The sequence below is a fragment of the Ascaphus truei genome, chromosome 1 (genome assembly GCF_040206685.1).
Source record: "Ascaphus truei isolate aAscTru1 chromosome 1, aAscTru1.hap1, whole genome shotgun sequence".
NCBI classification, from domain to species: domain Eukaryota; kingdom Metazoa; phylum Chordata; class Amphibia; order Anura; family Ascaphidae; genus Ascaphus; species Ascaphus truei.
The window spans coordinates 468580133-468607249 of record NC_134483.1 but is presented as its reverse complement, the minus strand read 5'-3'; the positions used below and the strand labels follow the sequence as shown (position 1 = coordinate 468607249).

The 27117-nt window shown below is 42.4% G+C and overlaps 1 protein-coding gene across 9 annotated transcripts in view; it reads right to left on the bottom strand.

Moving 5' to 3' along the window:
• Positions 1-27117, bottom strand: part of FRYL (FRY like transcription coactivator) — a 297074-nt gene that overhangs the window by 133964 nt on the left and 135993 nt on the right. For all 9 annotated transcript variants that reach the window (XM_075566772.1, XM_075566765.1, XM_075566781.1 and 6 more), the window contains one exon: positions 2607-2660. In XM_075566772.1, coding sequence (XP_075422887.1) covers positions 2607-2660 — 54 coding nt within the window. The remainder of the gene's footprint in view (positions 1-2606; positions 2661-27117) is intronic.

Below are 27117 nucleotides of genomic sequence, written 5' to 3'. Positions count from 1 at the left end.
CTGCTGCTTGTTCTCACGTGTTCCAAAGAAGCAGAAACCACAGCCTATACCCTTCAAAGAGCCTTATCAGAGACGACATGGAGTCCTGAGCTTCTCTCATAAGGTTGTTGAAGTCCAGTGATCCAGGGCCGCCGAAAGGGGGGAGAGAGACGGCCCCGGCTTCCAGCTCACCCCAGCTGCTGCCTCGTCCCACGCTGGACCTTTCTCGCTATCCAAACTGGGTGCCCCCAGAAGTCAGGCTCAGCCTTTGGCACGCACCGGCAGGAGAGAGGCCCTGCATGGGGTGAGGCAGCAGCAGCTAGTGAGAGTCGGGAGCCGGGGCCGGCAATGGCAACCAGAGATAAGTGGCAAGTGTGTGTGTGTATATATTATATGTGGAGGGGTATTTTAAGTGTATTTGTGGGTGGGGGAGGTGGTAAATGTATTGGGGGGTGTGTAACAGGGTCTTATCCCTGTTAACAGGCTTGCTTCTAATCCAGCAGTGTGCTGGTTATTTGCACAGCTGCAATCAACCACTCCACCTGCCTAATCACAGCTCTGTGAAAAAGCCTGTTCCCAGAAACAGGACGGAGATTTTTCCTCAGTACACAAGGGTGCTGACAAGAGGAAAGCAGGGAAGCCTGCACACAGAGGTCTTCAGCAGAAAGGCTCTGCTGAGATCAAGATACCCAAAGACCTATATTTCTGGACACAGGGGACCCAGGAACCTACCAGCGACTGACATGAAGGGACACCTGCTTTAAGATATCTCTTGAGACTTTGGGGAATAGGGTGGTAATGGGATTATCCCTCCAGCCTTGGAGAAAGGGACTGGGGAAGAAAGTGAGCCCTTACACAGGGATAGGCGTTTGTTATTTTGTGTTTTTGTATATTTTGCCTGCATTAAGGAACAGGCTCAATAAAGCCAAGATATAATTTCACCCCAATCAGTCTCCATTATATGTACCTCTGAACACGTCTCTTACAGGGTGATAAGTGTATTTGAGGGTGGTGGATTTGTATTTGGGGGGTGGTGATGTCAGTTGTATCTGGAGGTAGTAGTAGTGTTTCTATCTGGTGGGGGGGGGGTTGTATCTGGGTGTGGGGGGAGGGGTTTGTATCTGGGTGGGGGGGGAGGGGTTTGTATCTGGGTGGGGGGGGGAGGGGTTTGTATCTGGGTGGGGGGGAGGGGTTTGTATCTGGGTGGGGGGGAGGGGTTTGTATCTGGGTGGGGGGGGAGGGGTTTGTATCTGGGTGGGGGGGAGGGGTTTGTATCTGGGTGGGGGGGATCTGGGTGGGGGGGAGGGGTTTGTATCTGGGTGGGAGGGAGGGGTTTGTATCTGGGTGGGAGGGAGGGGTTTGTATCTGGGTGGGGGGGAGGGGTTTGTATCTGGGTGGGGGGGAGGGGTTTGTATCTGGGTGGGGGGGAGGGGTTTGTATCTGGGTGGGGGGGGAGGGGTTTGTATCTGGGTGGGGGGGGAGGGGTTTGTATCTGGGTGGGGGGGGAGGGGTTTGTATCTGGGTGGGGGGAGGGGTTTGTATCTGGGTGGGGGGGAGGGGTTTGTATCTGGGTGGGGGGGAGGGGTTTGTATCTGGGTGGGGGGGGGAGGGGTTTGTATCTGGGTGGGGGGGAGGGGTTTGTATCTGGGTGGGGGGGAGGGGTTTGTATCTGGGTGGGAGGGAGGGGTTTGTATCTGGGTGGGAGGGAGGGGTTTGTATCTGGGTGGGGGGGAGGGGTTTGTATCTGGGTGGGGGGGAGGGGTTTGTATCTGGGTGGGGGGGAGGGTTTGTATCTGGGTGGGGGGGGGGAGGGGTTTGTATCTGGGTGGGGGGGGAGGGGTTTGTATCTGGGTGGGGGGGGAGGGGTTTGTATCTGGGTGGGGGGGAGGGGTTTGTATCTGGGTGGGGGGGAGGGGTTTGTATCTGGGTGGGGGGAGGAGTTGTATCTGGTTGGGGGGGAGGGAGTTGTATCTGGTTGGGGGGGAGGGGGTTGTATCTGGGTGGGGGGTGTTTATTGGGAGGGCATATTTGGGGGTGTATAGCGGGTGTTGTGTGGGCAGGGGAATTGTATGGGTATTGGGGGGAAGTGTGTGTATGTGTGTGTATGTGTGTGTGTGCGTGTGCGTGTGCGTGTGCGTGTGCGTGCGCGTGCGTGTGCGTGCGTGTGCGTGTGTGTGTGTGGCCAGGGGAGGAGGGGAAAGGAGTATGAGGAAAGGGGGGATTGAGGGGAGGAGAGAGAAGAGGCAAGTGAGAGGGAGGAGAAAGAGTGAGAGAAAGAGGGATAGAGAAATGCAGGTGTGAAGGGGAAAGGCTCGTAAGGCCACCGACATGGAAATGGGGGGGGGGTTGGGCTGCGAGTGATGTCACAAAGGAAGAGGAGCATATGAGCCATTAATCATTCTTTGTCGTGGGTTCATTGGTTAAGAATAAAAAAATCAGCGAGCAAGAAAAAAAAAAACCCCCATAAAAAAGGTAGAAACAAACATCCTCATATATTAAAGGTACAAAAGAAATAAACCAGTATGGTGATATGCATCATTAAGTAACCTCAGTGTATGTAAAACTTCCCAAATGCAACAAAAGGCAAGAAGCATTGAGATATAAAACGGACAATGTTATTTTCTTACCTGGTCAAACTGAAGGTCCTCACCTCTCTGAAGAGATCTTGACAACAGCTTTTCCTGCAAATCAAATGGAAATAAAAATATTACAACAAAAAATAGGATAGCGAAGAATATTTCACCGTATTGGACATCACGCATTTAAACATACATTTCCAAGTTCCAAAGGTATTCAATTGAGACAAATGCTGTTTTTGAATGATTCTTCCTTCTGCCCTTAGTAATGGGAATCTTAACAGTCTGCAGCAGCGTTCTATAGGTATTTTACTAAACTCTGCACACAACAAATCAATAATGGATTCTGTCATTCACGAATATTAAAACAAGCCATGCTCGCCCCAAATGCAGAAACATTTGAAGGCGTTAAGAATAAGAATTCAGAGGTAAAGCAAGAGAGGAAACAAATGATCTTATACCATCGGAGTAAGTTACTAGTTCAGACGTATTTTTGGGGATGGGATTGTTGCGTGAAGTTCGAATTCATAAAGTGGTCAACAAGAAATAGTGAAATGTTTATAAACTGTATCAGTACGTCACTCAAAACTGATCATGTGGCCATGTGCGGGACAGAACCTGGCACAGGAGAAGTGTCCACTCATTACCCGTATTTTAGTTTATGACATGGGACACCACATCTTGCCGGCAGAGCAAACTGTAGCCCTGTCTACACCTCAATCGCTCGCTCCATCACCTCCCATGAGCCCTACAGGAAAGTACAGAGTATATATAACTCTGTGTAACTGGCACGTTCAGATACTGAATCTACTAGATTTTAGAAGAATATTTATGTATTAATAAAGAAAATGATTGCACTAAACTTCAGTGTCTATACATTTACAGTATTTTTATTAGGGTGCAAACCATAGGCCAATATATTGTAAAATATTGTTTATTAAAGAACAGTATCCTTTTGATGCACTCCATAGAAGGACTTCCTTGCAATACAAAAAGAACTCTTAATCAATATACATATAATTGATATCCCCTCCCATTTACATGGAGTTTTGAAGTAGGGGTAAAGCTCTAGGTTGAATAGGGGTTTTTATACAATTTTATGAAATATCTCTAGGTTTCCCATTTCTATTTTTATATGCATACTGATTAAAAGTAAATTTTTATTGCAAGGTAGTCCTTCTACACTACAGAGTGCCTCAAACTGATACAGTGCTTTAAAATCAAAGTTTTACCATAGATTTGAGAAGTACACAGGAATGACTTGCCAGAAATAGTTACAATACGTGTATATGAGAGATTTGAGATGTACAGTACGCAATGTTTGCGTCTTGACATAAGTTTGACCTTTTCATACAGATGACAAACAGGGCGTTAAACTCGTCACAGAATGCAATAGTCTATTTACAACTGAAAAGGCTTCATAAATGTTTGTAATTCAGATACAGTAATACTTATAACAATTACCACTGAGGAAGGTACTGAAGCATGGTACATTAATCCAAGATGAGAGCATTTGATGTCGTTCCTGAATAGAGGTTTCATAATTATTAAGTTAATTATGATTACCCAATAACTATTTGTATCTATTTTTTTTTAAATTGCAACATACTATTGCAGAAATATCCCCTTCTAAAAGGGGAAGTCACCGTTTTCAGCGCGAGATGATAGTCACAAAACATCTGTTCCATAAATGACATAATAAACTTAAGATGTCAGTCCTTTTAGTGTCAGAAAGGAAGGGGGAAAATGATATGCAAGGTCAATGGGAATCTACATAATAAAAAGAAAATGTACCTTAAAAAAACTAAATGAATGCTCATAACATCGAATTGTCTAAGATTTCTCTACCTCCCTGCTTAAAATGATTTGCTTTCTCCACCTGCAAAAACGGTTAAGATTGAATGATATATGCTTCTCTAGTACACCGTGCAATATTTATGGTCATACATTCATATGGAACATGGTTGTGGCTCTGGTCTCTGAAGTGGTAGTCCTTCACTAGTGCATGCACTAGTGCTGATCCATTTCACATCTTCTCAAATCAGGTCCAAAAAGGTATACCATTGTGGAAATTGGTATCTCCCCATTCTTTCGGTCACGGATTAGACTGTAAACCTGTGAGACTGAGATTTACGGTGTCTGCCTTGTGCCTTACTCGTAGTATAAAGTGATATCCCCAGGGTGGTGATGGTGAGCCAGGCCATAAGCAACTCAGAGAGAACGTAGATGTGGCTGATATATCCCCATCCAACATAGTAATCACCCAGTGATGACAGAACAGAGTTCATTCCTTTTTGCTTTTCAATAGAAGTAAATGTCAACTAGAAAGTTCAACTTTAATGAGTTATTTAGCTGTAGCAAAATAGAAGGAAAAGGTTCTGCTTAGTAAATAATTGATCTGTGAAATCATTTTTCTTGTGTATTTCCATGACCGCTCTGTGTGCTATGGTAATAAAAAGAGCAGCCACTCCCTCCAGGTTCCTAGAATGACAGTTCTGAGAGGCGTGTGAAGTCAACCACGGTCCTTTAAGAGATGTGGTCCTCAGAATAGGAGAGTAATAAGAATACTAAGAATACTGATATTCCCCTTGCACATGCAAATCATACAATTTCATCAAACCAGTGCAACTGCTCACTCCCGTCAGCTGTCTTGCATAAGAATGGTACTCAAAAATAAACAGAAATTCCGTTTTCATAGTTGAATGAATGATGTGCCAACATGCAAGTTGTCTATGACCTGCAGTTACAAGTATTTCCTAAGAAGAGCATGCACATGTTTTTCAAATGCCATATCAAACACTGTATGTAGTCACTTATACAAATGGTTGCCCTCAGTGTATTGTAAACACAACCAACATATGAGAGCTCAAGGAGAGTACAGGCGAGATACAAACCAGGGCTTCTAAATGGAGTAATAAAAAGTTACATGCAGGACATAATTTTTCTTCATAATGAATTCTGTAGTGATATTACTCCAAAAAAAAAAAATCCTCCAAAAAAGAAATCTAATTTAAGGCCTTGGGTTTATTGCAAAAAATATCTAAAAAGGATCTGCATATTGTTGTGACAATTGCTACTGAATGCCCAACAAGACAAAAGTGGATAAACTCCGATATGGGTAATCTCAGTGCGGCCGCGTGTTAACAGCCGTTCAAGTCAATGGCGGCTATTGCATAAGGCCAGCTGTCAAACAAAACTCAAACTCTGGGCGACACCAAAGTAAGGGCTTGATGTTTAATCTCCAATCCGTATAAACTTGTAATTGGAAAAAATAAGAAAGAAATCTTACATTTTCTTGGTTTCACATTTACAAATTCCACTTAACATTAAGTAAACTATAAAGATAAACTGATCGTACAGTATTATAATATATATATTTTTTTTAATATACATATATACAGTACATACATACACATACGTGGATATGTACTGTGGAAATCAAATATGTGTGTTATGTTTGTGACTTATTTTAAGAGATTGTCTCCAAGCAATAACAAATTAAAAAATGACAGGAAGGCTGACATTTCCACATAGTTCCCTTGAAGGAAGGGCTGAGATAATGTGCTTGCATCAGAGGAAATAAGAGGCTGCATTACTTGCCTAATATGCTATGCAGTGAACACAAACTAGAGCTCAGGGGATCTATTAGACATTGTTTATACAGCCAGACCCAGCTTGCAGATTTAGGCTAAGGAAAGTTACTGACGTTGCTGGATAATGAACTAATAATGGCAGTCTCACAGCATAACCTTCAGACTGGAGAAAATGGGAGATGCATCAATTACTATTTTTATACAAATGGTGGATCAGTCACCAAAGCCATTACACGGGCACGACATAACCTTTAGCTTTCACATATTCAACTTTTCAAAGCATTACAGAAAGTTTCTTTTAAAACTATGTATAGATCAAAAACGCAACAGAAATTAAAACGTGAAGCCAACTACTGCACCATGTGAATGCAGACAGTGAACAAACATGTATTTTTAGATCATAATCTTGTTCGTAAGTCAAATGGGCACTGGAAAGATCAGTAAACACTTTAATTCAGAGGTTTCACATATATTTGTTATTGTTCCCTTCCCCCCAAAAAGCATCGATTCTGCCAATGTAGTCCCTTCTGTAGTTGAGGTACAAATAAAAATTACAATGGTGTGAAAAATCCCATGTAATAAAGTAAGGATTATGCATGGAATATATTATAGAGTTAATGATGCAGGAATACTGCCCCTCTTTCTGTCACTCTTTCGTCCTCTGTCTGTCATTGTGCCCTCCTTTCTTTGCCACTTTTAGTATCTCTCAACTTGTGTCCGTCTCCCCCCTCCCCCTCACTCAACTCCCCCTTGTAAGGCCGCACTTATAGTACTGGCTATGGCAATGCGACCACGTGACCTCACACGTCTTGGTCGCCATAGAGTCTTGCACTAGGTGCAGGAGACCTCGGGAGGATGAAAGGGGGTGTGGCCGGCGACATCACACGAACGGTTTGCCCTCATTGGCTAAACTGCTCACGTCACGCTGACGTCGCTGGCCAAAGTCCAAATTCTTTCAGCTCAGCGATTTTGATCACTGTTTAGCACCGTCGCCAATATGGGCACCCGCGCCGGATTTCAAGTACTTGCGACGGTGCTGCGTCGCTGTAGCCAGTACTATAAGCACAGCCTAAGTCTTCTGGATGCCACTAGGTGGGCAAGTCCTCCATGTTGAGAAACACTGTTTGATGAGGCAAAGTGGTCTGCAAACTTGTTAGGGCTCAATTGTACCAAATACTGCAAGGCGGCAGCGATATTCTGTGACGTCACCCAGTGCCGACGCCGAGCTGCATAGTGATAATACCAGGGAGCCAATTGAGAGGAGGCAAGGAGGCATGGCCGGTTCGCCCTCATTGGCTGGAACCGCTCACGTGATGTGGCAGTCGCCAGGCAAGAACAAATCTGCAGATCGCGCCAGGAGACCGCCGTCCTGCAGCTCCACGCAGCACACGCCGCAATAGGTATGTGACTTGCTATTGTTTTTTTTTTTAATGTTTTCCAGGCGCACGGTGCTGCGTGTACGTTTTCATGTATAATCACGGCCTTACTGTGCTGAAAAAGCTGTGTAATACAGCAGGTTTATAGAGGTTCATGTTAAAATGGACAGGAAGCAACAGTGACCCACTGAGTGCTCATGCACATGTCATTACCCAGAATCCCTGTATGCCAAGAGATAATGGGGAACGCAGGGTCACCTGTCTGAGACATATGAATGTGCTCACCGGTGGGATCTGTATTTGCTTCACACTGTACGATGAAGGGTATATGACACTTTGTTACTCGCCATAACCTCTTCTTTTTTTTTGCCTAGTTACTTGAAAAGAAATTGACAAATTGCACTTCACTGTTACAAAGGCAAAATGACTGACAAACACTGCTACAGTTTCTGTTTAAAAACATTATTTCATGGTTTGCTTGTCCAGAAATGATGCAGAGTGGATTTAAAGACTCTAGTTATACGAGGCTGACCATTTTGATGTTTGAAACAAACACCACACATTTATTGCATCAATAAAAATCAGAGACTAAGGGCCTCATGCAGAGAGCAGCGCTATTTAAAATCTCGCCATTTTCCGGATAAAATCGCGCAAAAAACAGCAGAAAATGGAGAGGTAGGAAATAACGCGCCGTTTTTTTTCTATTTGAAAATCTCGCCGCGCGGCTGGCGAGAAACTACACCTCGCCAGTCTGAAAAATATCCGAATTCAGAAAGGCGCGCTCGCCATCTAGCGGCTGTTTTTGGCGTGATTTTCTTCAATTTTCTCCGCCAACTAAAGTTGGCAAGAAGCAGGAGCTCGCCGGCTATAGGGGAAAAAAAAAATGCACGATTTTCTTTTTCCCTTTCAGCTGCGCGCATCTCCTCATTTACAATTCTCCACATGCAGTAATGCTAAAAATAGCGGATTTTTATTCCCCTCTCCAATTTTAAATAGCGCTGCTCTCTGCAAGAGGCCCTATATCTTTATCAAAAATAGCATTTAGTTCCCATTAGGTCAGTTGTTAAGAACAAATATTGGCTTTATCCCGGTAAATAGCTCTTGTACTGAATACCTGGTTTATGGAAAGCAGACGCCTGGATATAAGGAGGCCCCTAGGAGTTCGAGTATTTACATATTTTCTCATCTTGCATATGGATCTATTTGCTTTCAAAAGTGCTTGTTTTGTGCAGCCCTATGTCTATTCCTAGGAATGAACGTCTCAGGCTGAAAGCAGACCCACCGCTTGCTCGCCTAATCTACCGAGTTATGCTGTTCGTGTCTTTCACCGCCTTTAGGCTTTGTCCATAGCACAGGATATGGCGCGAGCTACGTGGTTCGCGCCAAAACAAACTCTAGGACGCCAATGCATATGTGCATAGTGCGCGCGCACATGCATTGCGGGGAGAGTTTGTATTTCCAGTGCAATGCCGGGTCACGAAGGAGCGCGGAAGCTAGCGTGTTCTATTATGGACGCAGCCTTAGAATAGAGAAGTGGTGTGCAAACTGGGGGGTGCCCCCCCGGGGGGCGGGAGATTTGTCTGGGGGGGGCGCGGGTGGTTGCAGAGGTCCCGCGCTCCTCCCAAAGGCATTTAAATTAATGCCGGGAAATTGCGTGAGGCCTGCAACACTACAATTTACCGGGATTCAAACACATCTCCATGGAAATGCGGCCACAGGACCTGACGTCACGTGACCCCGGAGCGTCATATCACGCTGCTGCCAGGTAGGAGAGGGTGTGCGAGGCTGGGGGAGGCCAAGCAGGGGGGCGCAGCATCAAAAGTTTGCGCTGCCCTGGAGTAGAGTATGGCAGGGGTACTCAACTCCAGTCGTAAAGCCCCCCTGCCCCAACAGGTCAGGTTTCCAGCGTATCACAGCTTCAGTACAGGTGGCTCAGTCAGAGTCTCAGTCAAAGACTGAGCAACCTGTGCTAAAGCAGTGACTGATTGAACCACCTGTGCTAAAGCAGGGATATCCTGAAAAACTGACCAAGAGAATCTTTGCAGATATGCTGGTTCTATGTTATTAATTTCATAATAACTTTATTTAAATATAGTGCTCTTCTCCCAATGGGACTCAAAGCGTGTCACAATTACAATATAGCATCTGATACAAAGCCATTGTACATAGAATTTTACAGGCAGTCCCTGTTCTCACAGGCTTATAATCTGTTGGGTACTTTTGCCATCTTGCTTAAGATAGCTACATAGAAGTTAATTTGTTTTTTTTTCAGATAAAAACCGCTTGGACTATCTAATTTCCTAATTGTGGTAAAACATCAAACCCCATGTTGGTCCAACAAAAGGTACAGTATTGCGACCAGGAAATGGATGTAGCAGCCTCACAAGACCACCATTCTGTACTGGAGTCTTCAGAAAATGCTTGGGAAACAAACCAGATGAGCAGCATGAGCGACAAGTTAAACTGTTGCAAACAGTGCACCTGACCTGCAAAGTAGCAGTCCATGAAAGCCAGCTCACAATTTACGTTTAACACTTCTTTTAATTATATTGTGCAGTCTTTGCTTGGAACTTTCTTCATGTCCACTAAAGACAGTCCCAAAATACAGACAAGAGACAATTCAGCATTATTCCCAGAATGCAATAGAACTAGTTGCATACCAATTACAAACACTCTCAGGTAATACCTCCAGGCAGATGAAAAATACTCAGTAGATTACCTTATGAATGTATAGTAGTTATATCAGGGGAGAGCAACTCCAATCCTCAAGGGCCATCATAAGGTCTTCAACTAAGACATCTGTGCTGAAGCAGGGATATCTTGAAAACCTGACCTGTTGGTGCAACTGGAGTTGCGCCCCTCCCCCCCCCCGAGTTATATCATAATTTATCACATACAATGGCTTTTGATGTAAATGCTCTTTGTCTTCGCTACAACCTTGGACATGTCACTGATATTTCAAATCCTGACATATGCAAAGCAACCGCATTTACCTTTCGTGTGTACTTATTGCAGGCTAATTTCACTCATACATATGTATGCAATGCTTCAGCGTTTAGTTTATGCTCTCCTGGTTAGGGGATAAATAAGTACTGTAATTAGTGGAGTTCCTAGAAACAGCATAATATGGTTGAGTAATAAGGATTTACCTACGCAAGCTAAAGCATTGCTGCAGCTTATAAGCCATTATGAGACATTCAATACCTGTACTTGTTTCTAAGCATGAAGGTCAGTGAAGAAGGGTTGTTCACAGAATGAAGCCAATTCATGTAGTTAGCAGGGAAATCTGCCAAAGTTACCTGCAACACACTACTATTGTATTGTATGTCTTTATTTATATAGCGCCACAAATGTACATAGCACTTCACAGTAGTAATACATATCATAAATAACAAATAATATAAATGGGAATAAGTGCTTCAGACATAAAAGTAACATTAAGGAAGAGGAGTCCCTACTCCGAGGAGCTTACAATCTAATTGGTAGGTAGGGAGAACGTACAGAGACAGTAGGAGGGAATTCTAGTAAGTGAGTATGCAGGTGGCCAAGCTTTATGTATCATGTGTCCAGTATAATCCAGTGCTATTCATATGCATCTTTAAGCAGATGTGTCTTAAGGTGGGTCTTAAAGGTGGATAGAGAGGGTGCTAGTCGGGTATTGAGGGGAAGGGCAGAAAGTGAGAAAGGTTTAAGGCGGGAGAGAGCTATAGATACAAAGGGGGTAGAAAGAAGACATCCTGAGAAGAACGCAATGTTTGCTGGCCCAAGGTGTTACAAGAAGGAATCCCTATTTCTGGCTGTCAGAAAGCTGGGCGGTTATTGTGAATTCTGCTACTGTGCAAGACCAATGAATGATTGTCCCCTTTGTACAGCGATAAAATGCCAAGCTCATTTTATAAGGCAAAGAACCTTTTCATTGAATCTCCCTTAACCAGCTGGATCCAATTTAGCTGTAATTACATAAAATGTACCCTACCCAATTTACAATATATCATAAAATAAAAGAACAAACTATATTTTACAACTGTTTTGTAACCAACACCATAAACAAAGCAAACATAACTTTTTACCTCCGTTAATCTTTTCTTTGCACTCCTTACATTTACATTTAAATGGTTCATATATACAGGTTCCACCTGAGATGCCAATGCCAAGTAATGCATTACAACATGGTGCGTGTGCGTATAGATATACACACAATTTGTTTTTTAGTAGTATACTACTGCAAGTACTGTACCAAGAGTTAAACTGGGTGAAAAGCACTATATAAAGTTAATTATAAAAACAGCAGTGTGGCAACGAAACACTATTACTATAGCATATTTCTATGAGACTTATTAGATGTAAGTAAAAGGTGGTATGAGACCATTTGAACAGTTTCACGCAATGCACGTGGAACACCAATAGTTAAGGCCATTTTAACGTCACATGGTGAAAACACTTATGGTCCTTCTGTGGTGTCTTTAAAAAATGGCACCTTAATGGTCTTATGGCCGTTAAAGAATTGTAGCACTGCTGCTTATAATGATTGTAGGATCCGCTATCTCTGTCACATAGAATGTTTTTATACCTGTATAGGTTTATGTAGATGGAGAATTTATACATATTTTGTATTTTTTGCACTGATAATAAATGTTTTGTTTTTGAGCCTATTGAGTGCACACTAAATGGGGAATGTGCTCTCTCCTCGACCCCTCCCCCTTTGGGATCAATCCTTCCTTTGGTGTCGGATTGGGATCACATGGCCTTTGAGCCAGATTAAAACACGGTCACAAACATTCTGTCGTTGTAAAATGTTAATGTGGCGATCCGTGGGGTCCACGGTCATATCAGTTTTTGCACTTGCTATCGCATAAGTCAGTCAAAATCTTCAAGTGTACACCTAAAGAAGAGACCTGTGAGGTTTCAAAAGCCCTGCATACTATAGTTTTATCTATAAATAACTCTGGTTGGTCCGGTCCCTTAAATTATATCACAACCTGCAACACATCTACCTTTCAGGACCAAAATAGCTACTAGAACTGCTGTGATAAAAAGTGTTAGAGGCTTACAGTGTAATTGCAATTACAATAAAAGTGCAATATAACGTTAAATGTGGCAATTCTGCCGATTTTGCAGGATCAGAACCAGGGGGGTTTTCGGAGCTGAACAGCGCTATTTGTTTAGCTCCGTGCACCCAGTTTCCTGAAATAAAAGGTGTTCCTTCCTAGACTTACAAAGATGACACCCAGTGCACCTATGGGATTTGGCATTTATTTTTACTTCCCAGATTGGAGATGAAATACCGGCAACTAAACCGGTAAGTATCTCAGGAACTGGGCGATCTCTGCAGCTAAAAATATTGCAAGTCAGCTCAGGAGGAGATGTAGGAGGGATTGCCGATTTAAAAGTCTGTATATGGATGAAACTCCCAATAAAAGTCAGCATAAGAGAGCAATCATCTGCACTGAATATTCTTATAAGTGTAAAGCTAGTTATTGTATGCAATAATTACATTCTGTGTAGCTGTGCTTGTGCTTTGCTTCTTGTCAAAGGCTCTAAGTGGTGTAAACCACTTTCTAAGCCTCTGTAAGGACAAAGCAAAACATCAATAACTGATGCATTTCTAACCTGAAAACATTACAAGCCAACAAGCCACCTACACATTGATTCTCGCTACGCAATAACCTAAAATGCAGGCCTACATATATACTAACAAAAAAGGATGGAACCAGGCGTTTCTATCTATAAAGTTACTTAAGTGACTTAATGGTGATAACCAAAAAAAGTGTGAACATACAGTATATAATATATATATATATATATAAATATATATATGGATATTAAACCTACACCAAAAAGTGGTTAATGTAATAATATGAGTGAAATACAGGTATAAATAAACAAATACAGCAGCTCTACACGCTTGTAATGGACTGTCCAGGTCCAATAGTCACGCGTTGTCTTCCAGGTAAGGGCTGTGGTTTTCAAGGTGATATATGAACAATAAGAAACTCTGCAGATAATAGTGCAGATGGTAATAAAATTATTGATATTCAAAAAATGTCTGTGTCAGTATCACTCACAGATTTCTTCTGATAAATACAGGCGTATCAGAGATCCATCTCTCTCTGATGGGAGCCCTTTGTGTAAACCCTCAAGAGGTGGAAGCCTTATGGATGGTGATCTTTAGATCGTAAGTTTGCTTTGTAGTTGAACAGGTCAGATTCTTATATATTCCTCCCAAAGTGTGAAAGAAAGAGAGAGCGCACAATAGTGTGATATAATGTTTCTTCTTTATCTGTAACTAAGAACGGCCTGTTGCTGTGCAAACGCTTGTTAAACACGGTGACACGAGACAAAAGGGAGTGAGCCATCACATTTTTCCAAGTCTCAGCTCAACATGTTTACAAATGAACTGCCATTTTTTTCTATTCAAAATGACGTCAGATTTTAGTGTTACATTCTTTTTTTTTTAATGCATCAATGAACCCTTTAAACATGTTATTGTCATTAGTTCACTTTGGTCCTTGGATGGATTTCTGGTCATTCAAAATTGAATTCTGAGACTTTAGTATTGGATTGCTCCATTTCAAAGGAAGATTTCACTTGCTCTAATATATTTTACAGTATTGTATAAAGAATGTTCGCATTCTCATCGCTCACATGTGTTATGCTGCTGTGTGGTCACAATATAACAAACAATGCACTGTGAACACGCGCCTTCCCGAAGCTACTGTACATAACATGCACTTTCACATCTCCATCAAACCATATCTTATTTTAAAAATGGACCTGTAGCTCCATTACTGGGAATGAATCTCTGAAACGTAGACATTTACTGGAACAAATGAAACTTCATTTAACTGCATTATCCCAGCGGTGCGCAAACTGAGGGGTGCGAGATTAACTGCGGGCGGTGCGGGGCTTACACAGGCCCTGCGCGCTTCCCGAAGGCACTTAAATTAAGTGCCGGGGAAGCGGCGAAGGCCTCTGTAAACCTTAATTACCGTGATTCAGCCGGCATCTGGAGACGCGTTGCCATGGCAACATGACGTCATGTCGCCCAGACGCCGGGAACCACGGTAAGGATGGAGGGGGGCGCGTGGGGAACAGGACAGCCAGCAGAGGGGCGCAGGGGAAAAAGATTGCGCTCCCCTGCATTATCCTTCCCTTCATGGAAAACCTGCCCAGTTTTAACATTATCTTGTATCATCGCTTGTTTCCCAGGTAAGAGGTGATTCAAACGATGACATCACTGAGGGTCATTTATTGATCTATCAAAGCCTCCCAAGTAACAACTGGTTGGCTTCAATGCAATGTTTTGTCTGTTAAACATTTGGTGCTGGGTTTTACCTCCTTTATTAACCCTAAAGACAGAGATTACAAAAACGTCTCCCTGTGCATCAGATTCCAACTAAATCGCTCCGGTGCTTCCATTATCCGGGTGTTTCCAATCTTCCCCCCGGTTAAGACTTACAGCTCTTTTCAATGGAGGCCTCCTTAAAGCGGCACTCCAGGTTGCAGTTTGTTTTCTCAGTTATAGGATTGAAGCAGGGGGTTTCCGGAGCCGAGCTGCGTTCATTTCAGCTCCGGGGACCCCCTGCTTCCCGAGATACTTACCTCCGTAGGGGGTGTCGGGAACTCTGCAGGTTGCGGCACTGAAAGGGCTTGTTGGGGCCAACAGGAAATTGTTACGTCCTCCTTAACGGCTTCCAACTGGCCAGCGTGACAAGGGACATTTAAATCTGCGACGAGATGCCGGCACCCCCTACGGAGGCAAGAATCGCAAGAAGCAGGGGATCCTCGGAGCTAAAAATGAACGCAGTCCAGCTCCAGAGACCCCCGCTTCAATCCTATAAAACAAAAACCGCAACGCACCGCGCTGCTTTAAAACTGTATCAGGATGTAATAACCAGTTATTTAGTTTGCTTATTGTGCTATTTTCAGGTCACTATCTTCTCTCCCTTCTGGGGACTTCAACAGTGCGTTACCCCTGGGGGTTTATATATTCATCAGCTTTATATGGGACCTTATCTGTACTACACGTGTGCTATCAAGCACTAGGTACTAGTCCCATAACCCCTGCCAGGAATGCTGTATTTATACAGTGAAAATGGTCCAAGCGGAGACTTATACTTTATGAAAAGGACTCAATCTATTTCTGATGCGCTGGTCATCTATATCTGTTCACTATCTTCTCTCCCATTGTATTGTTTGAAAGCATATGTTGCCACCTTATAAATAATAATAATAATAATAATAGAGCTGCATGGGCTGGCAGCACCATATGAAACATATGATATCTACACATGTATTTAAAACAACATGGATGTCAAAGTGACTTGGCTGAAAGCCTGCAAAAACCACATAGTCTGTGTGTACAGCCCAGATCTTTTTCACACCGTGTAGCAGTCAGCAATAAGTGCACTGTCATTAAAGCGTGCCAGGAGACAGTCATTCTGACACTGCCGGCATCAGAAGGTATATTCAGAAACCTCACCGCAAGTTCCCCAGTTTTTATCCAGCTCACTAATCTTTTTATGGTGCCATTGTGTAGAACAAACAATGGAGGTTTTCGTGCAGAAGACACACCACCTGCCTGGCGTATATGAAAGGATTGATTAAACCGTCTGCATGTTAAATAAAAGGTCCTTTCATGGCTTGAACGCTGACAGTCCTTCTTTATGTAAGTGGAGTCATTTCAATAAAACAATACAGCTGCTTCATTCAAAGAAAAGCAACGTATTTTCTCAGAAACGGTCTGTTTACTTTACTGATGTGTAGGCCTATACATGCTCACTTTCATCGAGTCATTATTGAGAATCTAATTTAAAATAGCAACAAAAAAAAATTCCATGCAATAAAACTTTCCGCATACTTTGCACAGACTACATATAGTAGTCCGGTTTCAATCCCCAGGTTGGGAAATAGTGGGTTACTCGGAGACACCCTAAAGTGCCTGCACCCTCCCTGAGAATCATAGAACCCTAGAGCACTGGATCAACTACTCCCTCAGGGTAGAAAATAATATAGCATAAAAAGATTTTAATCAGACAATTTAATAAAAAAGCGGCTTTAGCAGCCATCCAAAATCACACAAACAAGTGTGTTTTAAAGCAGCAGTCCAAACTGTAGTTTTTCTTTTTTTAATTATTTTTTTCCCTTTAATATGTGCATCAATACAATCCACACAATAAGTCATCCGCTACATTGCTGATTGATCGGCGAAGATTCGGCTTGGGGGTTCACTAAAAGGCTGTCAGTGCAGCAGAAGAGAACCAAAGCTCTGTGGGGAAGATCATGTGACCAGACATGTATTTTCTCATAGTACAGAACTAATTTATATTAAAAACAAAAAATACACATGCAGGATATTGCTTGATCTGCAGCTTTTAAAGCTTTTTTGACATCACCAGACAATTTAGACAGTATCTTATTTATAAGATATCTGTCCTGAAAATTAGGGATGCAATAAAACAATCACAAACTCGGCATTACATTAAAGCTGCAGTTCAGTCTTTTTTTTTTTTTTTTTTTTTACATTTATTTTTTTACTTCAATAGTTTCATGTGTGCAATCTCTAATTACCTAAAGAACAGTATAGCTGCAGCTCAATTCGTTCTCCATGTATTGATAGGTCGAAATTTGGTGACATATTAAAAGCTGGCATTTGTTTATAATCTGCTTGACTGGCAGTGGAAGCTCATGAATATTCATGAGCAATCCTGAACTGACAAGTGCTAGAGGGAGGGCAGGGCTGACAAAGGGGTGTGCCAGGGCTTGTGACAGGACATGAAGGGGCAGTGCCTTAGCAAATGGAGTAAAAATAGAATACAAGAAAATTGGTCTTTCAAAGTTGTTTTTTTAAAAACAGAAAATGCTAAAAGTATTTTTTCTTACTACAGAACTGATTTATTAAAAAAAAAAAACATGCAGAATATTGACTGAACTGCAGCTTTAAATAAGAAATGTTTCTAAATGATAGAATGTTGTATCAATGTTTTTCAACCCTCCTGTTACTGTGGCCCAGGCTTCCTATTTTAAGTGTCTTTTGTAGCCTTAACCCCTTCCTTGCTGGAGTTGTAATACATAGTTATTCAGAGGAATGTGTTGGATAGCAGTGGGCTCCTAGCCTGTCTGGCCAGGAACAGGTTAAGCATTAGCGCTGCTTCTACATATCATACACTTGCCATTTATGAAAACAGGCTAGAGCAGGGGTGGGCAATTCCCATCCTCAATGGCCACCAACAGGTCAGTTTTTCAGGGTATCCCTGCTTCAGCACAGGTGACTCAATATTTGTCCATTCAATCTCCATAGCAAAGTCATTGCTGAACCAATTCCATCAATAACCAACTCTATTCTGTCTTCTGGCCAAATCCCTGAGGCCTGGAAAACTGGCAGAGTTATCCCTGTTTTCAAAAAGTGGTGAAAAAAACAACAACATGGTCTCCAACTAAAAACAAATCTCTATTCTACCTCTATTATCAAATAAAAATATCACTAGTGAGCACATTCACATGTCTCAGACAGGTCTGCAGCCCTGCTTCTCACCTCTATTATCCAGTCATGGAAAAAGGTGACCAATCACAATTAAGCAACTTCTAGAAGTCGTCACATTTTCTTAGTACCTTCCAATCTGCCTTCAGACCAAATCACTGCACTGTAAGGCTGCGGTCCCAGTAACTGCCTGTGCGCACGGCGCGGGGTGCGCTGTGCGTGTAAGCACCGCCCTCAATGGGGCTGGGCCCAGTAGACACCGTCACGCTGAAGGTGCAGCCGCGCCGTGCTGCAAGGTTTTTTTATAACTCAATCAAATGGAGTTCAACCTTGCGACGGAGACGTGGCCACGCCCCCACCGGCGCTTCACCCAATGAGGGCGAACCAGTCGCGTGACGTAATGGCCAAGCCCCCGCAAATCCCCGACCACGCCCCCTCCCATCGCAAGCTTCCCTCTCTCCTGGAGGCCGCAGATCGCGGTTAGTGCTGTGCACGTGCCGCCGCCCCCCCCCCCTCCCGCCGGGCGTGTCACAGAACGCACTGGGGACTCAGCCTAACGACCCTCTTAAACATTTGCAACGAGATCCAGTGCGGAATAGAAGATGGACAGTTGACGGGTACAACATTCCCAGATTTTGCAAAGGCTTTTGTTACGGTTGACCATGTTATTATGATAAACAAGCTCCAGTACTTTGGTATTGGACCAAACGTTTTAAACTGGTTTATCTCATTCCTAATCAGGAAGATCCCAATATCTGTCTGCATGTCCGGTGCCACCTCTAACAACTTGGATATTAACTGTGGGGTCTCCAAGGACTCTGCGGCCCTTACTTTCTCCAGTCTTTATAAATGACCTGCCCACAGGTTGCAAGACAAGTTATATGCACATTTATACTGCTGATTCAATACTGCACGCACGCAGTCCCAGCCTCTCCAACCTTGAAAATGTGCTGCAATTTGACTTTTTAAAGGTTAAAAACTGGATCCCTCAGAACAAACTGTTTTTAAACACTGACAAAACAGTAACTATGGTACTTGGGACAAAACACAAAAAAATTCTAAAGCTTCCCATGACAGAGTTACTGATCAGAATCAGCTCTAACAATAATCTTGCCTCGGTTACTAGCTTTATATATATGCGGCTCGATGCCTATCAAACGGATCAAAATCTATTCTAAACTGGGTGTATTTTATAGAGATCCTGTTTCAGTCCATTGGTCAGAAAGCGCATTGCACAGCAGATGCTAATGCCGATTAATTAGCTATGGGGATATAGTGTATGTTACAGGACCTCAAATTAACCTCTGCAAACTTGACATTCGTTACAACTCAATATGCCATTTTATCTTGCTATGCAACTTCAACACACACCATTGTGATATGTTAAATGGGCTAGGTTTAAGTCCAGACGCAATGTATAACTTTCCTGTCTCACCAACAAATACTTTCTGGACAACTTACCCAATTATCTGAGCAGGCTTCTTACCCCAACTGTACACAGAACTTCTCTTAAGATCCGCCTCCAGAAACCTGCTTATAGTCCCACGGTTCAATAAAGAATCTGGTCGCACTTCCATCTCGTAGCGATCATCCCACTTCAAGAACAATTTACCAGAGTCTCCCTCCAAGTTCCTTCAAGAATACTTTAATCCTATTTGTAGCTGTAACTTGTGCACCTTCATTTTGTGCCCATACTTGAAAACAAGAGGTAACGCTCAATGTATTTTTCCTGGTTAAATATTTTCTAAATAAATAAAAAGGAACTCATCAGTTAAGCGTCTCAGAAAAGGTTCTTTGAAGCGTAATAATGTTACTAACTGAGAGGAGTTTAGCAGCCATTTAAATTTTGCCACTGTATAAATCCTTATTAAGATCACACCCTGACTAGGGAGTACAGTTTTGTGCACCAGTCCATTACAAAAACATTATGGAACGGGAGAAAATACAGAGAAGTGCAACTAAATTAATAGAAGGGGGTGGAAGGTCTGACTTACGAGGAACGGCTAGCTAAATTTGATTTGTTTATAGTATAAAAGGAGGCGTCTAAGAGGGGATATGATAACTTAATAAACACACAATCCCAGCAAGATCAGAACCTCAAAACCCACCGAGTAGCACTCCTCGACACCAATATATATATTTATGATGTGGTGGGTTTTGGGGTTCTGATCTTGCTGTGATTATGTTTATTAATTTGAATTTTCAATCGGTATCAGTTGTTTGGCGGTTAGTGGCCCCTCCACTCAGGGTTTAAGCTCACCCCACCCCATTTTTAAAGTGCAGTTTTTTCATGTTCCTCTGTGGACAGACCCACTGTGGTCATTCTCCCTCCAGCAGCGGTAAATGAGAATTTTCACAGTTAGTGTTAGGACCTACTTACTGGTCAAGCTGTGACTCGGCTTACAGGCTTATAACGCTTTGGCCAAACGGTTTAACTAAATGACCCTTACTCACGAGAACATTGAAGTATTTTTGTCACATTGGATGTAGCATTGGGCATTTCTGTCTTTTGTTGGATATGATAACTTACAAATATATTCAAGGTCAATACAAAGAGCTTTCAAGAGAACTATTTATCTAAAGACCAAGACAGGGATCATACCTTGAGATCGGGGAAAAGGAGATCTCCCCAGCAACTAATGAAAGGTTTTTTTTTACAGCAGGGTCAGTTACAATGTTGATTTTAGTACCCATGGAGACTATGATGGCAGATGCAATAGGTCTCTTTAAGAAAAGGTTAGATATATTTCTAGAAAGCAAAAGGTATACAGGGATATACCAAATAAGTGAACATAGGAAGGATTTTGAACCAGGAAGAAATCCGATTGCCATTATTGGAATCAGGAAGGAATTTATTTTTCACCTTATGAGATATCATTAGAAAATGTTTCACTGGAGTTTTTTTGTTTACCTTCCTCTGGATCAATATACTATAAATACAAATATAGGATGAGCATTTCTGTCTAAATTTAACATACAGATGTAGCAAGCCGTGCGCTCTCCGTGACCGCAAGGAGAAATGTGGCCGAGCAGCGAGTGTTGCTGCCCTGAAGAAGTAACACTGTGGGGTTCCATACGCAAGTCTTGCTACATCTGTAGGTTGAACTCGATGGACAGGTCTTATTTTTTCAACCTCATTTACTATGTAACTATATATGTATATCTCTCCCGGGTGAATAGCTTTTCTCCCAGTTGGTATGGCTGTAAGGATGAATCACATGAAACAAAGGTGCACTGTGCAGCATGCGAAAGTAGCCCTAAAACAGAAACAGAACGTTTGAACTTACAGGTGGATATGGTTACTTTGAAGACTCCATGAGAAGAAAGACACTGGTTATGCTCTGCATTGTAAGGGTTCATGCCATTTATTGTACATCCCTTCACTTGGATGATAACACTCCCCGTGTTCACTAGCAGCAGAAACACATTCACCCATAGCAATAAAAATATCACAGGTGAAAGCAATTTAGATATTTACGTTTCTGAGCCAGCATTACTCTCAGATCTAGGATACGTGTCCTTTGATCAAACAGGTGAACGGACAACTTGTGTAATAATGACCATGCTGTAGTATAGTTTGTAACTGTAATTAAATAGTGAAACCCTAAAACAATCATCTAATAGGTAACTAAAATAGTATGGCAGTTGGAGATAAGGAAGTGTGTATAATCTGTTTAAGAACAAAAACACCTACTGAATGAATGGCTGAATTGTGAAGGGATTGTGAGCTTGGTAATTGTACAGATTATATGTGAAATGTAATGATTACTTTATATTAAGTCTAGTGTTGTATATTATTTTAAACATTGAAAGACTTTTGGCAAATGCAAGCATAAGTTTCACTAAGCAAAATATACTTTAGCAATATATTTAGCAAGTGCTCATTTGGATATGGAATTGTTCCCATCTCCAGTAGCCAGGCAGAGCTGCACGTACAGGCTAGGACGTTTTGGCATGGCCACCTCACCGCCACAGATCAACCGCAAGGGACAGCTAGCTGCCGGACCTTTCACTGCAAAGGTTAGTCCCTAACCTTAACCGCTTACTGCTAAATCAAACCCTTTACCCTATAAACCTTTATCCCTAGCCTGTTAACCCCTTAAATCCTTACGTTTAAACCCCTAAAGTTAACCCCAAATACTAACACTAATTCCTCTAACCACTTACCTTTGCGGTGAAACGGCCGGCGCTTAGCTGTACGCTGCGGCAAACGTCCCATTCTGCTGCACAGAGGTAAATATACATGTGGCCATATAAAGAGAACATGCCTACAACAGCGTGCTTACTTTGTGCTCCCACTGCATCTACAATGAAGGGTAATGATATAATGTATGCATAGTAGTTTAAACCAGAGTCTAGCCCTTGATTATCAGAGGGGACAGAAATCCTGGCTTTTACTGCTTGAGTACCTCCAGCCAGGATATTGCAATGCATTGTGGGTTCCTATGGCACTCAGGGGGGTAACTGCATAACCCCGTTTTTTTTTCAGAGTTAAAAAAAAGAATGTTGCAATTACCCAGGCTAATTTCTAAATTCGTTCCGAGAATTCACAATAGACGTACGTTTCCAACATGTATTTTACTCTGAACCTGGGAACGGGCACATGATTTCACAATGAGGTGCAGTATGCAGAGGGAAAGCCAAAATAAAGTACAATGTGTGTGTAGCTAAACAGTTTGTCGGGATTACTTTGTGTACCAAATACAGGCAATTATGTGCTCTGGATTCATGAAGCTTCTGTCGGAAACAGGTGATTGAGACAAATGTCACGTGTGAATTGTGCCCTTTTGATAGCCACAATACAATAATAATAATAACAGAAAAGCTGCAGGCATTGGCAGTGAACTGTCGCTGCTGAAGAAAAACAGAAGCTGGTGAAACACCGTGAGAGACTCATTAGATTATGTAGCAAAAGCTAAATTACAGTCACCAGCAGTACGAGCCGGTGTATGGGTATATATTGCTCTTGTGCATTGAAACACTATACTGCATCTGAGCGGTTTATGTGAAGACAAATGTGAAGTAGACCAGCGGTGTGCAAACTGGGAGACGCAAGAACTGGGGGGGGGCGGTGGGCAAGGCGGTTACAGAGGCCCCGCGCTCTTCCCCACGGCATTTAAATTAAATGCAGGGGGGATGCATGAGGCCTCTGTAACTCCTTTACCTGCTCTCTGCTGGGTCTTCAGCGACGTGTGGGGTGACGTCACATGGCCTGCGGCGTCATTTGGCGCAGAGTCTTGGAGAGTGGGGGCGCGAATTGTATGGGGTTCAGTAGTATTATCAAAAATAAAGTCTCCGGGTACATTAAAGCTGCAGACCAAGCAATATCCTACACAAGTGTTTTGTTTTTTGCAACTAATTTGTTCTGTAATATGAGAAAATACATAGCATTTTTATTTTATTTTTAAACACTGAATTACATTTTTTATGTATTATAATGTAACACGGTTTGTTTCCATAACAACCATGCCTGGTCACATGATCTTCCCCACAGAACTTTGGTTCTCTTCTGCTGCACTGACAGCCATTTAGTGAACCCTCAAGCACATATTAAAGGGGGATGTGGGGAACGGCAGCTTGGACGGCTGCTTTAAGGGGGGACATTGCAATTTCACCTCACAACAGGAATCTAAGAGCACCTAAAGATGGGAAATGCTATCCTCCTTTTTTCTACTGCAGCAAAATGCCTAGCTGAAGAGGCAGATGTCCTCATCTCCTAAGCTAGGAACGAACTCTGAGTCACTGAAGTTGGCAGCCCAACAGTGCTGTAGAACACCTGCCTTTGCTGCTGAAGTCCATAGCAGCCCTGGTAAGGGCTAGAATGCAAACCTAAGGCAATGACATGGAGGTTTGACATGGTACAGAATGTTCTTGGGTGCTGCCAGCTCGGTGGGTTGCTTATTCCACTGTGTAAATACATAGCAATAATGTTCTGGGTGACTCCATATTTCCAAAGAAAACATTTATTGGATCGATCATATTTCCAAAGAATACATTTATGGGATCGATCCAATAAATGTTCTTTGGAAATAGGGAGTCACCCAGAACATTATTATAGCAATGGAAGTCCATAGCAGTACAGGCACTAGCAGCATTATATAGTGTAATAGAAACAAAAAGCACAGAGAGAACACACTCTCTAAAATGTGCAAATACTTGTGCACCAAATATGGATTAATAAAACATGCTGCTTTCAATCTACAGACTCCTCCATTCTAAGGCTGCGTCCATAGAAGCACCGACAGTGCTCCACCGCACTGACGCTCACCAGCTCAATCAGGAGCGATTACATGGACTAGCAGGCGAGCCAGCGTGCGCGATCGGAGGTGGGGCACTGATGTCACTAAGCCAATAGCCCACGAAGCGCCGATGTCAACGTCACAGCACCGATGTCACGCTGCTTCGCTCCGATTGGGTGTTTCAGCCGACAGCACGCTCGGGAACAATTTCAGCTGTCAGCTGAAAATCCCAGCGCTTCAGCGCGCATGCGGATGCTCGCGGAAGCCCCTTCTGAAGACATCCTCATTGACGGGGCTCATCGCTGTCGGTGCTTCTATGGACTCAGCCTTAGTAACAAATCTTTGAAGGTTGAGATACAATCTCTCCAAGGAATATATAAAAAATACATTAGAAAATAGTGTAACACTGCTTAACCAGAATTAAAGTGTCAGGTCATGTGATCTCATATACATATGCACACACACACACACACACACACTAATGCTGTTTAGACAGTGCCACACTTAAATGTAAAAAAATATTATATATATATATATATATATATATATATATATATATATATATATATATATATATATATATATATATATATAGTGTTCGATAAACCTATACATTTGCTCGCCCCGGGCGAGTGGATTTAACCCCCGGGCGAGTAAATATTGGCCCAAGCAGCACACGTTTGGTACTAGGTGGCGAGTAGATTTTTTTGTGTGGCGAGTAGATTTTTTGGTGATTTGTCAACCACTGTATATATATATACACAAATATAACTGTATGCTCATCTGCATGTCTTAGGCAGGTCTGCAACCCCGCCTTTCCCCATTATCACCCAGCATACAGCACCTCCACTGCAGCAAGGGATTCTGGGAAATGACATGCAAATGAGCACACAGTGTCACTTTTTGCCTCAATAACCATTTTTAACATGGTTCCCTATAGGCTTAAGCTTGCTGCATGGTCACAGCTTTGAGCACAGCCAGGGTTAAGGTGCATACCCAGAAAACCACCCACAGACAGCTGTTTCGACCTTGATGGGTCTCATCAGTGTGGGGTTGATTTTACTGCTCAAAGCTGTGACCATGCAGCAAGCTTAAGCCTATAGGGAACCATGTTAAAAATGGTTATTGAGGCAAAAAGTGACACTGTGTGCTCATTTGCATGTCATTTCCCAGAATCCCTTGCTGCAGTGGAAGTGCTGTATGCTGGGTGATAATGGGGAAAGGTGGGGTTGCGGACCTGCCTAAGACATGCAGATGAGCATACAGCTATATTTGCATATTTGTTTTCCTGTGGAGGGTTTTTGTCACTTTTTTTACTCATCATAACTTAACTCAGTATTATATATATATAATATATATATATATAATTTTTTTTTACATTTAAGTGTGGCACTGTCTAAATAGCATTAATGTGTAAAGTTGTGTGATCTCATGCACTCACATGTGCCTCATGGTACTCAGGCTTCTTCTATATTAGTGGTTTTCTTCCAACTTCAGGTGTCCTCTGACTTAAACAAAGTCAGTTGCCCTCTTTGTGGAACTCTAAGGGCCCCGTAAGAGGAATCTGCAGCCATTTTCGGGGTTGGTTATACTGGCTTTTCAAAATGAAGCATGGGTTAGGTTTCACCACACTTAAGTTATGGTGGGTGTGTGTATATATATATATATATGTAGAGGTATCAGTACCGTGTTAGCCGAGCTTCAATAATCCAAAAAATAAATAGATGATACCGTTCTGTGGCTAACGAAATGCTTTTATTTGTGCGAGCTTTCGAGATACACTAATCTCTTCTTCCGGCGATGTTACAATGAATGAATGAAGCAAGCAAAAGGTATACTTAACAACAGTGTCTGTCCACACCGGGGGAAGGTCCAGCACAGATAACATTCCAATAGACACTGTTGTTAAGTATACCTTTTGCTTGCTTCATTCATTGTAACATCGCCGGAAGAAGAGATCAGTGTATCTCGAAAGCTCGCACAAATAAAAGCATTTCGTTAGCCACAGAACGGTATCTTCTATTTATTTTTTTATTTTTTTGATTATATATATATCATAATATAAATCAGAAATGGCTGCACACTCAAAAAAAGATTGCCCACAGTGGCTGGGAGTTGTGCCAGGTAGATTGGAGTTTTAAAAAGAGTTGCAAATGTAACCCAAGGTATACAAAGTTACCAGCACCAACCACAAGAGTAATAAAAAAAAAAAGAAAAAGTGTTTGTTATTATTGTTCAGAAGGCCCCTCTGGGGACCGAAACGTCTGGATATCGGGTGTCTTATGGAATAATAACATCTTTCTTTATCAATACTCGTGGTCGGTGCTGGTAATTTTGTATACCTTGGTGAACATTTCTCACTCTCGCCACACACAATTTGCAAAAGATTATGCCTCAAAACCTTCAAGACCAGCAGCGACGCAGCCTGCTGTAATGATAGCGGAGGACACTTCTAGAGAAGGCTATGAACACTTCCTAATAGAGGCTGTCTGCAGTCACTTTTCTTTTACGAAAGTAAAGACAAAATGCTGTGAGTGTGTGCAAAAAAAATTTTTTTTTAGAATTTAAATTCGGGGTCCACGCTCAAACCACATTATAAATCGGATCCGCGTTATAGCGGATCGCGCTATAACATGGTTGAGCTGTACAACAAAAAATTGAATGATTTCCATTAGTTTTCCCACACAAAACCACATCCTTTTCTATTCTATTTCAATCCACAGTCAACGTGGTCTATTTCATAAGCTTCAACAAGCCTCACCTGACATCCCAGTCTGATGCACTAGCCTGCGAGTCTGGATTACTCTGCTGGGTGACACATTATGCCAGAATAATAGCCTAAAGCAAAGGCAACTAAATCACGTCTAGGACATT